Genomic DNA, 13,981 nt, shown 5'->3' on the forward strand with positions numbered 1-13,981 from the left:
CTCTTAGGTGAGTGCTGACAGCATGGACAGGACATGGGTGTGGGAATTTACAGATGCATCTCCTTCAGTGATGTTGTTTGTGCTGCCCTCGTGCCCAGAAGCATCAGGCACCCGCTGCTTGGGTTCTGTACCAACAGGCAGGAGACAACCCTTGGCATGAAAAACTTGCAGCCTAAGCAAGAACAAGGCAGAACACGTAAGGGACTCGAACAGAACAAGGTGCAGGGCCAGGGCGGAGGTACACAGGAGCAGATAGAAGTTGGCTGTGTGCATTTTGCAGGCTGCAAAGCTATGGAAAAGCAGAGCAGCATGTAAAAAAAAATAAAATAATAATAATAAAAAAAGCAAACCATTAACAATTATTAACTATAATAGATTTGTAGATTTTACATTCAATAACGGTCTTTTTTTTTTTTTTTTTTTCCTCTTGCTATAACAAAATCTTGCAGAAAAATGAAAGATTGAACGTAGCACCTGATGCAAACCTGCGCCTAAATATTCCTCTGTATGTCTGCAGCTCTGGGCTGGTGCACGACAACCTGGAAAACTGGAATCGAGTGAGAAAAGAAATTGGGCTGATCACATCCACATTGCCAGCAGGAGAGGCAGAAACACATTAATCAATCCCAGGTAACTCTTTTCGCTGCTTCCTATTACACACAAAGACCTCATGCCCCAGTGAAGCAGAGCGATTCTCCACGTCTCCACAGCCCGTCGCTCTCTCCCTCTGCAGCACCAGCTGCTTCCTGGCAGTGGGTGGCACACAAAGAGCAGAACTTGAAAGCAGCAAACGTTTACTGAGTCCAAACTGTTTAAAGTTAAAGTTTATTTGTATTCTTTGTAGGAATATCAATAAAAGACCTCAAATGTATCTATATCTGTACATATTACAAGAACCTTCAAAAATTATTCACAGAACAAAAATAAATCTTCTTTAGAACAAACCCAGGCAATGAAATGCAGAAATGGATCTCAGAGACCAAACAGTCCAGTGCTACTAGCATAAAAATACGGCTTGAAAAACCAAGTTTATTACTTCTTAAGGTGTACTTTGTCGAAATAAAAAATAAATTATTTAGAGCTATCGTTGCAAAACAGTTCTGTGTAATAATAACACTCTTATTAAGGCCCTTGAGACAGAAAATCTATGTTTACAGGTAGGATCCCTGGCAGCCATGGCCTGCAATGACAAGCTCTCACTCCTGGGAGCCAGCTGACTGTAGAGAAGGAAACAACTAAAGAGCATCAGCCTCAGTTTAACCCTTTTGCTCTGTCATGCTCAGCTGGATACCTGTGGCTGACCACGCTAATGCAAGATTATCTACACGTAACGGTTCAACTCGGACAGGACTTGTTCTCCAGAAACAACACAGACAGCTTTGCAGAACACAGGCAGAATTCATACACACACGGAGACCTGAGCACACAGACACGGCTGGCACACTCCACAGGCACTGCTGTAAAACCGACTGACTTCAATCATTGAGTTTGCAGATGAAGTTCAAAACTGGTGGTTAAAGAAAGCATTAAAACATGAAATTAATGGATGGTGTAAAAAAATAAAATAAAAAACCTAAGCCAACCCAAAGCAACTGCAAGAACTGAGAATAAAATCCATTTCTCTGATGGATGGATACAGAATTTATGACTGATACCCTTCATATTCCTTAACTAGAAAGCCTACACATCCCTCACCATGCAGCTCTGGATCTCCTGCTTAGAGTTACTCCACCGCAAATGAGAGCTGTAAAACGTGGAGCTGTGTGAAATCTGTGCTTTGAGACGTAGCTGCCCATTTCCAACGCACCACAGATATCAGAGCTGGTACTTCTGGATGTGAAATCTGCCTATTTCCCTTACAAAAAGGTGAGAACTCCTGCTGCAAAGAATGGGCATTCACAGGACACACCTCATGGCTGTGCTTGCTCTGTTGTGTCTCTGTGGTTTGTGAAGAACAGCACTGAGTGATGGGGCCAGCCAAGACTGCGATGGGGAGCTTTCCTGCCTCACCTAGAAATACAGGATCATTACTCTGACAGGTTTTCACATTTTATTACTTCAGCTGTTTCTAAATGACAGCAGCAGTTGCTCGCAATAGCATTAGCACAGCCTGATCAATCTGCTGGATGTATGAACCACGGTCTATAATGCTTATCAGCACATTTTCCCACTGTTTACCTTTTTACTCATAGCTGCAGAGACCCGCTGGCTGTTAGTCTTAGAAAGAATGAGATGGGGCCCGGATAGGGTTCTTGTCCCAAAAGAGACGGAGCCACGTGGTTCAGTATCACTTGAATTTTATCAGACTGGACAGAACAGAAGCTGGCATTTTCACATATTGTCAGCTTAAAGCAGCTTAAAATTTCTCCAGAAAGCTGCTTGGTGACAAACTAGGAGAGACAGCTGCCTGCAGAACTCAGGAACATAACATTCTGTACTGCAGCTCATCCATTTTAGTCTTGCAGCACTGCAAGTCCACAACCTTCACCCCCCTTTGGGTCAACGGGGAGCTTCTCCTCTGTACAAGGAGATAGAGGAGTACATTTTGCACTTTGGGGTAGAGACTGAAATAGAAGAGATGCAGCCTTTAAGCTGAAGAAATGCACATGAGAAGGTACATTATTCAGAATGATACACCCCAAATAGCTCATGTATCAACAGGCATTATTTCTCCTCTCAAGAAATCAGGAGATAATATTGCTCTTACTGAATTTCTCTGCAGAAACCAAAGTGGACTTCTTGGAGTCTATAGCACTGAACCATACAGCCCAGGCAGCACTCGCTGATGGAAGACTGGAAAGCTGGAAAGCTCTGCTGCAATGGATTTCTCAAATTCATGTTAGAAAAATGCTGTCAGAATGACATACCTGCTTCTTGCCTTGCTTTAGGCGATGCATTCACATGACTTCTTGCTCTTCTGTCTCAGTTACAGAGCACCCCTGTGGTCTGCACTGCATGTTAAATGAGCAACACACGTGCTCACCTGCAAAGGTTACTTTTGGGAACAAACTTCCCAGGATGCAGCTGTGAAATTACAGCACATAGCAAAGGGGAGATGCAAATCACACACAAATACTCAACTAAAATAAGGCTCGCTCTTGTAGAAGAGCTACTCACAAGACACTGGGTAGAGTGCCTAAGGCTGTGATGCACAGAGGAGGAAGGAAAGGAGAAAGAACAGAATGACACACTCGGAGGATCAAATCAGTCAGTGGTGACCCAGAGCGGGAAGACAATTCTGCAAGTACTGAAAACAAATCACTGCTGAGCACCAAGAAGCAGGCAAAGATGCTGCTGGGTCTGTAGGACCAAATCATATTTGGCAGCCAGAGAGAGATTTAGACTGGAAAGAGCTGAGCACACATAAATCCCAACTCACTGAGGACAGGTCTCCTTCAGATGTAAGTGACAGCGTTTTCCTTCCTACAGTGCAGGAGATGTGGTCTCTGTATGTACCCATGGGTAGAAATGTAAAATGCTGGTATGACAATGTTTAACTTCAGCATCTCAGCTCACCATAACCAAGGTAGAACAGATAACGTTCTCTGTTACAAACCGAAGTCTGCCCACAAACAACAAACAAACTCCACAACAGACACTGAATTTGGAGCCCCAGTATCGCCAGTCCTTCATGTTCAGGGCAACATGGGTCCATCCCAAGAAGTTACGGAACTGGCTTAGAAACCTCTACATTTTTAATGTAGTACAATTCTAGAGATTCATAAACTGGGTCAGGAAGGATAAATCAGCTCTGACCTTCTTGTCCCAGGCTACACCACATCAGGCAGGTACCCTCATATTCATCTCATTGGCTTGTTCCTTTTTACTATGCAACCCAGAGTACCCTTGTGGGGTCCCCACATCAACTTTTCCAATTTCCCAAACTTGTTTGAATGGTTATTAGCACACCAATCTAATCCAAAGACTGCTGTTGGAAAAATGGTATTATTTCCCTTCAGAGATGAGGGGCTACAAATGTACACCAACGAGTGGAAGCAAAGAGTCGCACACTACTTGACTTCAAAGCCTTTAGAAGGACCTCAAACAAAGTATTGGGGCGTACAATGAAATCACGAGAACTGACAAGGCTGCACCATTTGTTGTTCATCTTTTGCCAGCTGACAATCTGCCACGAGAATGTTGCTTTGTACTCGTAATGACAGACACGCTGACGTGCAGCCCGGAAATGCGCTTCTATGAAATACAACTGAAGATAATGAGAGATGAAAGCTGAGTCAAAATTCCTTAAGAAAAATAAGAGTGCAAAGAACTTCAACGCGAAACCCTTAAAATATCCAGAGAAAGGCAAATTCCAGTGGAAATGGAAGCTCTTGCCTCTATCTGGAACTAAACTGGCTAAGCTGGAGGCTGAAACAGTGAAAGCGAGCAGGACAGAGTTGAAGAAATCTGCCAGGAAAAGGGAAGTTTTGCATACAGAATTCTTTTGGCTGGGCACGGGTGCCCTTTGGTTAGCCCTTTCCTCAGAACATTGACCCGACTGCTCCTGGTGGAGTGCAGGGAATAATCCAGGGTGTCACTGCACGGTGCAGAAAGTAAAGACTGGATTGAAAGAATAATAATAATAATATTAAAAGTATTTACAGGTCTGTATATTCCCAAAACAGAAAATACAAACTGCATTACAAGTGGGGTAAAAAAGAATCCTACCTTGAAAACTGCAGATCCCCTCTGTCTGTTAGCTGGGAAGCCTGCCTGCCTGTGCAAATGCAAAGAGACGGGATCACTGCTCCAAGGTTTTACCTTGTTCAGGATTTTGTTGTTGTTTTTTTTTTTGCTGGAATCCCACCAAAGGCAGCTACAGGAGCCAGCAAAAGCTAATTTTCTTGCTAAAAACATTTGCTATTGAGTTGGCGTTCGGATAAAAGGACAACTAGAGAAGAGAGGGATAAAATCAGAGGATGAGTTTTGTTACAGAATTCATTTCACTGCTGTTTCACTCCACTCATGCACTTGCATCAGTCAGCCTGATATATACAGCTGCTATCTAATGTAACCCACAGCTCAGCTCTCTCACCCACAACACACATGCACTCACACTCCCCTCTTTCTTCTCCAAGGACTGCAGTGCTTTCAACAAGAGGAAAAAAAAAACAAACAATAATAAAAATAGCAATAATTAAAAAAAAAAAATCTATAGTATTCACTTCCTTTTGGTATATTACATCAGCGTTTTCTGTACATGACCCAGAGCTCCCTCTATTTACACAGTGATATGGAAGGACTTCTTCTCGGGAGCCCGATTCTCCTGGTCTCGAGTGGGGAGTTAAAGCCCACCGTTCAGAGTTCTTTCTTATTCTCTTTTTATTAGCAGCAACATGTAAACCTGGCGGGGAAGAGGGGCCGTCGGTGGAGTTTCTCAAGTCCGCTCCCTCCTGCCCTTCTCCTGGGAAGATGGCTGGCAGCGTCTGCCCAGTTAGCAGCTGCTGTTTTTGAATTCACCATTCTCCGTGATGGAAAGCTTGGTGGGGTTGGTGGGGGAGATGCCATTGCGGACTTGCATGCTGTAGCGCTCCTTCACCTGCGTCAGGGCACTCATCAGCCGTGTGTTGGCAGAGTCCAGGGACACGATCCGCTTCTCCTGCAACAAACAGCCCACAGCGTCAGAGCTCCTTCATGAACAAACATCCTCTGCCCCACAACCTGCATTACGGGCCTTTCCCAGGACCTGGGGCCGAGACAGTGCCTCCAGATGATTGCTAGGCCGAGGCAGCTCAGCTAACATTCTGTGGTACAATGGGATGTCTGCCTCTTTCTGTTTTCTTGGGGGTGGCGTGGCCTCGTGGGCTGTGCCCGTCAGGGCCCTCCTGGCCTTTGGCATGATGGAAGTGATGGTGAGTCGGAGTTACATGGTGAGCTCTCTCCTGACAGCCTCCAGCCGAGGCAGATGGAAATGCAGCATTTTGCCATGGAAGGGGGAGGAGGGGGGGCGCATGGGTGCTGGAGTTAATAACAATAGCCAATATTTCCTTTTAACGTGTTAGGAAAAAAAACAGAAACAGGCAGCAGAAAATAAAAGTGGTGGTTTCGTCTGGCAGAGAAAAGTGCAGGTGGTGTCTAATGGCCATCGTCTCTGCATTTGGGATGGAGTGTGCTCAGAATGAACCGATGGTATGTTTGAAATTAAACGGGAACTAAAAAAAGAGAAGAAGCAAATGATGGCAGCCTGCAGTCATCAGCAGGAGTGAGGGTGCAACAGCAACACAGAAGCAGCCAAAAGCTACAGCTAAGGGGTTACTCGAGGTGAAGGAGAAAGAGGGCAGTGTGGGTGGAGGGGGAGATGCCATGGACAGAACACAAAGAACAGACACTGAACACACACTGCTCCTAGACCCATTCCAGCTCAGAGTGGCTCCCGGGCTCTATGCAATCCTGGGTTCCCACATCCCAGTTTTGGTTCTTTCAGCCTCCACTCTTAGCAAGAGGAGTCACAGAGCTAAAGGACATACAGTGAATTTATCCAGAGAAACCCTAAAAAACCATCAGCAAAACTCAGCCTCATAACAGCTAGACTCTACGTGGTGGGACACAGCACTAAAGGGTCGAGCTAAAGAGCTGCTGGTGCAATTAGAAATGGCAGTTTTCATCTTCTCTAAAAAATAAGTTAAAAAAAGAAATGCAGCCACAGAGAACAGCAACAGGGATGGCAGCAGGCCCACACACTCTTCATGCTACCAGCCGGCTGCATTTTTCACTATATAAGAAGGAAAAATGACTAACTTACTTGCATGAAAAAAGTAGCATGGAGGAACTCTTCTCTGTCCAGCACATTGGGAAACAAAACGGAAGGAAAATGAGGTACAGGAGGCACAAACATTAGGGGACGGTTCAGGAAAACTGCTGAGGAGACGGAGGTGCTACAGACAGCCCCGTGAGGGTTTCATCCCAGCACAGAGGCTGCGTGGTACTGCTGTAATACACACCTGCTTTTCTCAAGGGGCCTCCCCATGGGGGTAAATGGTTGGGTGCAAAAGCAAAGCAGAATGTAACTACTGCTTACACTGCAGCTCTGGAGAGACCAACCTCTGTACTGCAGAGCAAATGGAAGAGGAGGCAGAAGTCAACAAACAGGTAGGCAGGCAGCAGCCCACCCCAGCACCTGCTGCTCCCCCTGAGATGGGAGCACTGGCCATGGAGGAGATGAGGGCCTTAATCCCTTTCCCTTTCCCCCACACCAAAATAAATCCTGCGAAAAAACCAGCCACCTCTGTAGAAACGTGTTCTTCAGCAAATTAAAGCTTCTTTCCCAATAGGTACGTTATTCCAGCAAGCACTTGGAATACGTACTTCAAAATTAAAACTTCTTCCTAAGGAGTGCCTTTTAGAGATTGTTAAAAGGGAAAGGCTGGTGATTTTCTGGCACTGTGAGTGTTCTCTGTACCAGCCTGCAGGCTGCTGGGAACCCACACTTGGAAGAGGAGCTCAGTGAGTAGAGGCATCCTCTCACTCGAAGGAAAACAACCTATCCAACGCATCTCACATGCAGGAATTGGGCACAGGGAGTGGGAGGAGCTGGAATGGGTAGGAGGTCAGTGCACTGGGCCAGGACTGGGTGCTGCTCAGCTAGAGAACTGATTGGGTTTACTTGCCTGTTTGAATTATCTCATCCCCATTAATGACCTGTAATTCAACACAGCGAAGATGTCACTTGCAATAGCAACTGGGCTAGTACCCTATGCAGCTCCAAGGAGAGTGCTGCCAGACCTCCCCTGCTCAGTGGGGGCTCTCAGTCACCTTGGAGGGCCTTAAACACTGCTGTGCACAGCAGGCACTGCCCAGAGCTGGTGTGAACAGTGCTGAGGACAAGGCTGTCCTTGTGCTTTGGGATGTGTTGGGTGCTGCGCCCGAACACAAGGTTAAAGAGCTAATCCTGAAAGGCATCTTGTGGTCATGTCATTAAGCACAAGAAACCCATGTTTCCTTGCAGCAACCTCTCTTCAAACAGATGCGATAAGCCAGGTTCCAACTCCATTCCACAAACTGCACACGATAAAAGAACTCTTCTTGTCTAATCCCTGCTAGATCCCCATGCCAAGGGAATCAAAGACTATGAAAAAACATCTTCCAGATGTGACTTAGATGGGCTGCTGTGCTGCACAGCAAACACGTGGGCTCCTCTGGTGGGCCTGTTCTGAATCTAGATTTAACAGCGTTCAAGTGAGGGAAACAACTTCCTGGAACAACTGGGGTTATTCCTGAAACAAGGCCGTCCTGAAAGACTACCTATCCCTAACATTTATAGTTCAGACTAGAAAAACCCAGGAGCAGGAAAGACATCCTCCAAACACAACGTGGCAGGCAGATACCAAACCAGTCTCAGGTTCTGTTGGACAAGCTTCGCTCTCTGGGATCAGCACAGACACAGAAGAAAAGCTGAAATGATCCCACACGATACACCCACATGCATTGCCCACGAGGTCCCACCTCCCAAAGCTGACTCGTGTGGACTGAGACAAGCACTGCAGTTTGTGGCAGAGGGGGCATTTCTCCAAGACTGACGCAGACAGTCGGATGGGGTGAAATGCCACAAAGGGGGTTACGCTGGGCAATGCTCCATGGCAAGCATTCTCTTGTCTTCACAGCAACGTTCAAAGCCGTGCTTTTAGCTCGCATAGCTGAGATGCATGCACGTGGCAATCCAACTATGCTGGTATGAAGCACAGCTTCTCCAGAGTTCCCAAGCCCACACTTGGAACGATGTCTACACAATGCACCACACTATTCCTTTGCCCCCCGGGGATCTCATAAAGCAGAAAATATTTTGGAGAAGCAGTCAGCCCTGTGATTTGTTGCCAGCTTTCTCAAAAGCCACTGTCAGATAGGGCAGTCTGCACTCATTACTAAACACAGCTCTCCTAGAAGGCAGTGGGTCACATTTGCAACACCACGAGCCAGTACTGGCTTGGGAGCTAAATAACAACGTTGGGGCAAGACGATAGGAGAAAATAACGGGTTCTGTGCACAGAACACTAAGCTCTTGGGGATCCTGAGCTCCTTACCTGTGCATCAATAATTTTCTGCTTTGCATCGATGACAGCTTGCATCTCTGCATGATCTTTCTTCAGTTCCTCTTCAACTGCCATGAGCCTGGTGCACAAGAAGAAGTATAAATTAGGACAGTTCAGCATTATTCCAGAGCGTGTGAGGTACTCTGCCCTCTTGGTTTGACTTCTCCCATTGTTCTGGTGTGCAGGAAGAGAATTCTGCTACACTCTGGAACTTATCCATCTCATGCTCCCTAGTACTTGAAAATGGACATAGCCAAAAATGCAACTGTTCTGGAGAATATAGCCTTCAGAACTGACTCCAAACAAAGAGATCAGTGCTAAGTACAGCAGAGACCAGCATTACAAATTCCTGACTGTTCCTCCACTCTCTTGGCAACCTGAGGCTAGTTTCTATACCCATATCTCAGTTTTTTCACTTCCAAGGCAGGACAGCACCATTCCAGAGATGTCAAACTGCCCATGCAGCTCTCCCTTCCTAGTGCCAAAGACAGCATAAGGCACGCAGGGGAGCTTCTTGCCCTACACGTATCCAAACTCCCCCAAGCCTCACCTGCTGATAATGCTTTTCATCTGGCTGTCCTTCTCCTCCTGTTGCCTGCGCAGTCTCTCCTCGCTGTCCTCCAACCTCGACTTGTACTCCATCAGCAGCTTCTGCATTTGCTGCTCCTGCACCAGGAGCCGCCTCTCGTACTCCTCCAGCCGGCGGCTTGACACTTTCAAGCGTTCCTTCAGCTTCGCTATCTCTTGCTCGTACTGCAGGCAGGCAGAAAGAAGGGAAGGATCAGACACAGAGGGGAAAGGAAGAGATCAGATTGTTACACTTTTCTGCCGCTGTTTGGGGCCGATGCTTTTTTCACTAAGAACACAGCCATGGAAGTCAATGAAATGACAAGCAATCAGCTGTGGCCGACCACTGACAAAGGAGCATGTGAGCTCCCATTCAGCATTATGCTACTCCCATTCCACAGGATGCCATGCACAACCTAAGCATCAGATGGCTCAGACATGGCTCCCCAGCCCAGGCTGGTAACATCCCCAGTCACTCCAGACCCAAGGAGTTCCCAGACAGAAGCTGCCAACAGCAGCAATGTGATCAACCATTGGGCTACTGCAGCACCTCAACAGTGCGTTCCTCAGGACCAAGGCATGAAGCCACTTGTCCCAGGCTGAAGGCAGCGTATATTGCTCACAAGGCCAAAGTTTTGTCCTTCTGCTTACTACTTGATAAACACTTCTGTATTAGTGCAGAAATACTGTGCCACCTCAATGACAGGTGTCCGCCCCATGAGGAGCCCAGGACAAAATCTGAATGCTACTGAATCTGAATCTACTGGTGGGCTGCACTTGACCGAGACTTGCACCATCACTTTGTAAATGCACTCAGTTGGGATTAACAATCATGTTGTTGTTTCTTCTACAAATGGAATATCAGGCTGCCTAAAAGACTTTGCAAGCATCAAAATCCAGCAGTATAACGCAGCTATGATGTTGTCATAAAAGTAATAACTTGAGCAGGATCTAATGCACGTAAGCAGTGTGACTCATGATGCAAACAAACGCTGAATGCCAACCAGCCTGTAATCTGTGAGCCCTGAGCTATGTCCACGTGCAGCCGCCTGACATACTGCAGCCTGAAAGTGTGCTCATCCACAGCATGGCACTGTGCCTCAGAGTGTGACAGCATGTGCAGCATGAAGCCGTGCCCACACAGCCTGCTTGGTTCTGAAGGGATGACTCTGGCATGGCTGCACCTGTCAGCTGCTGTGCACCCAGCTCTGGGATGGGCAGGACCCGCTGGCATCCCTCAAGTCCACCCATATAGAATGAAAGGTACCTTCTCGGCATGCTTGGCTTCATCTGGGTTCTGCTCTGTGTCCTCCTCGACTTCCTCGTACTGCCCATTATTGAGAACCCACGCTGCTGTCCTTTCCACTGGTGACATCGTGGCCGAGTCCACAGGCGACTGGACCTGCAGCAGAGACACCTGTAAGCATTTGTCAAAGAAATTACACCCAGATCAGCTCTGACATAGTTTGTTTGGAGGAGGATGGATCTGTCAGCCTCCACGGCCCCAAAACCTCTCTTGCAGAGACACCTCATCGTCCCTGAAGTCTCTCTAAAGCCAACACGCTTGAGAAAATGTATTCCTCCTTGTCTAGGTGAGCTTCTCTGGGAAAATTCTCATTTCCAGATCCCATACACATCCATTTCTCCCCTTTGCCAGACTTTCAGTAGGACCTTCTCAACGCGAGGTTTCCCTCTTGCCGAAAATAGAGCAATGAACCTCATGTGCAGCTGGCTCAGGTCAGACAGGCGAGGGCTACTGAAGGGCTGCAGAGCTGCAGGCAGGAATTTGGGTGGGAGACAGCGTGGTGGTACTTAGAAGTGCCAAGAGGTGTGCCATTAACACCGGGATGCCTACCAGATTTCCAGGGGTTATTGCAGCATCACACCCAGCCACAGCCACAAAAGGGACCCAGGGCCAGCAGTGCTTACCAGGAGGGCTGTCTAAGGGAACCTGGAAAGGAAGCTGCAAAAGGAAACTCCAAACTCCCCATCTGGCTGGGGGGAAGCTTGGTCAAAATTCCATGCAGTTCTCATGGACAAGGACAAGTTTATAAGCACAGAAATTATCATAACTACTCCTGAAAGAACAACACTGTCTCTGGGTTTTGAGAAACACGATAGGCCAAGTTTTTCCCCACTTATGGCTTCACTTTGTGCCCGAGCAGACCGCCTCTGGTTGTACAGAGTAAGGGCTGCTCCGTGGCACAGCCATTTAGAAGCCAACATCTCGGCGAGGAGCTGCGTGCTTCCAGCAGCCACATTCAGAAAGCTTATGAAGAGCACTTGAGATGCTAAAGGTTTCTGATTTACAGGAGAAAGAAGAAATGCCTGCTAGGAACCAATTCCCCTCTTTGCTCCCTCCCAGAGGAACACGCTGACATTTCTGTTCCCACCTACCTACTAAATGGAAATGGAAGGCAAAAGCTGACCTCTCCCAGCAAACAAAGGGCCTCGCTCTGCATTCAGAAACAAATGGGACTTGTGGAGAACAGAGTCTAATAATTATAACGCCCACAAAGCTATGCCTGGAAAGAACATGCCCAACTTCTCCTTTTTGCTCTTTCTTTTTATTAAATAAGAACAGAATTCCACAACACGATTTGCAATTAAAAGGATGCAGTGGAATTTGCATCTAATAAAAAGAAAAACGCTGGCGGCTCACTTTGGCACACTTCAAGGCACTTCTCAAGGCTGTGGGGAAGGAAAGAACAAATTGATTTCTATAAAGCAGGACCAAGCAGCCCCGTGCAGCCAGTGCCAACAATTAGCATGGGAAGGAGGGTGGAAGAATAAGCAGATGTGCGTTGCTACAAGGGATGGGGAGGAGCCTGCCCTGAAGCCAGGCATAGCTGCAGGTACCGATGCAGTTATGGAGCACACAGATACCTGCAGACACACCGCTCTGATGCTAAACAAGGACATACAATGGATTTATTTAGGGCAGAGGGAAGTCATTCCCAGCCTGCATATTTCCTACCATCTCTGCACTGTATTCAAGGTACTTAACCTGTTACCCCATCCATGCCTAAATGTGAAACACACTCGAAAGAAGGACGCGAATGCGAGCACTTCAAACAATGAGTAATTACATTTCTGGCATTAGCAAATTGGCAGGGCAGCCTTTGCTTTGTGATTCAGTGCTTTTGATCTCCTCGCACCTCAGTTCTGGAGCCCTGGTTGCTCTTGGTTCCCAGGCACCAGTTAGACTGTCTTCCTTTAAACTGCACCATTCAAGGGAGTTTGCCAAGGCGGCTACGCCAGCAAGGACAGCAGCAAAGCCTCCAGAGCAGGAGCCTGTGCTGGCAGCAAAGTTCCTCTGCCAGCTCTGTCTTACAAGCCCAAAGCTTCCCTTGCACAGCCTTGTTTGCAGCAGTGCTTCTGCTCCAGTGGGGATGCAGCTGCATGGGCAGCACAGCGCAGCCTCAGCAGCTGTGACTTTCTGGAGCTGAACTGCTTCCTCGTGCCTATGTGCAGAGCAGCATCCTTCACCGAAGGTCTTGTGGGACATTAAAACGTCCCTCAAAAGCAGATCAGGTAAATCAAAGTCCCACATGTTTACTACCGCAGCGACCACAGAAGAATACACCTAACCAGAGGGACAGCACAGGTGTTGCCTTGGACAGCCTCTGCCTGCCTAGCCATAGGCTATAGGACATTCCTCAAACCAACCACCTTCCCTCTGTCCCGCAGCCAAGACACTTCCTACACTCACTGCAGTGTTAAGCATTTAAATACTTCTTTTTCTCTTGAATATCACACTGATTTAGTGAATACTTTTCATCCGCAGCAAATCACAACAGGATTACTTTAAGGTTAGGGAATGCTGGCTTTCTGGCAGGAAAATCCTGACTTACAGCTGTCTATCAGCAGCTGATAAAAATTGGTGCACGTAAACACTCCAGAAAGTGTTTGTGTTACTCACCATTTGGGATGATTAATGAACAAGCAGTATTTATTTGGGGCCAGCAGTAGGTTGGTGCATCACGGTGAAATGCAGGTCTCTCCACACTTGAGACACCTCTAATTATTTATTATTTTGGCAGCAATTTATTCCAGGATATTTAGCCTTTGTTTATTTCTCTGTTTTTAGGTAGCTATGCTTTTAAATTAGCACTGCAGGGTAAATGCGTTCTCCCCTGGCAATCTTAACTGGGACTTTAGAACAAAGCTTCTGCTACTTTTTATTTGGGGAGACGTTCAAGCTCTGTTTCTTTCAGCAGACGTGCTGCTGCCTTAGTAAATGAAAAACATTTCTGTTAAGCTTCTGTACAAAAGCATCCAAAATAACAGGTAAGCTAGGTCTGCTGGGTTTGTAATGGTAACAAGCTGGCACTTTGTGGCCAGCAGCAAGGCTAAGTGCCACCATCAGCCAGCACAATTCAGCTCAA

The 13,981-nt window shown here is 47.0% G+C and overlaps 1 protein-coding gene across 14 annotated transcripts in view; it reads right to left on the reverse strand.

Moving 5' to 3' along the window:
* Positions 1 to 806: 806 nt before the first annotated feature.
* The window catches only part of RASAL2 (RAS protein activator like 2), a 150,650-nt gene continuing 137,475 nt past the window's right edge, over positions 807 to 13,981 (reverse strand). For 8 of the 14 annotated variants that reach the window (XM_072342609.1, XM_072342612.1, XM_072342606.1 and 5 more), the window contains 5 exons: positions 10,861 to 10,995; positions 9,577 to 9,779; positions 9,018 to 9,105; positions 7,608 to 7,638; positions 5,320 to 5,599 (listed from right to left, as the gene is read on the reverse strand). In XM_072342609.1, coding sequence (XP_072198710.1) covers positions 5,457 to 5,599; positions 7,608 to 7,638; positions 9,018 to 9,105; positions 9,577 to 9,779; positions 10,861 to 10,995 — 600 coding nt within the window. In that variant the 3' untranslated portion in view covers positions 5,320 to 5,456. Of the gene's footprint in view, positions 5,600 to 7,607; positions 7,639 to 9,017; positions 9,106 to 9,576; positions 9,780 to 10,860; positions 10,996 to 13,981 lie in introns of all 14 variants that reach the window. The other 6 variants (XM_072342611.1, XM_072342610.1, XM_072342613.1 and 3 more) reach the window with 1 other exon arrangement.

This window comes from Excalfactoria chinensis, chromosome 8, assembly GCF_039878825.1.
Source record: "Excalfactoria chinensis isolate bCotChi1 chromosome 8, bCotChi1.hap2, whole genome shotgun sequence".
NCBI classification, from domain to species: domain Eukaryota; kingdom Metazoa; phylum Chordata; class Aves; order Galliformes; family Phasianidae; genus Excalfactoria; species Excalfactoria chinensis.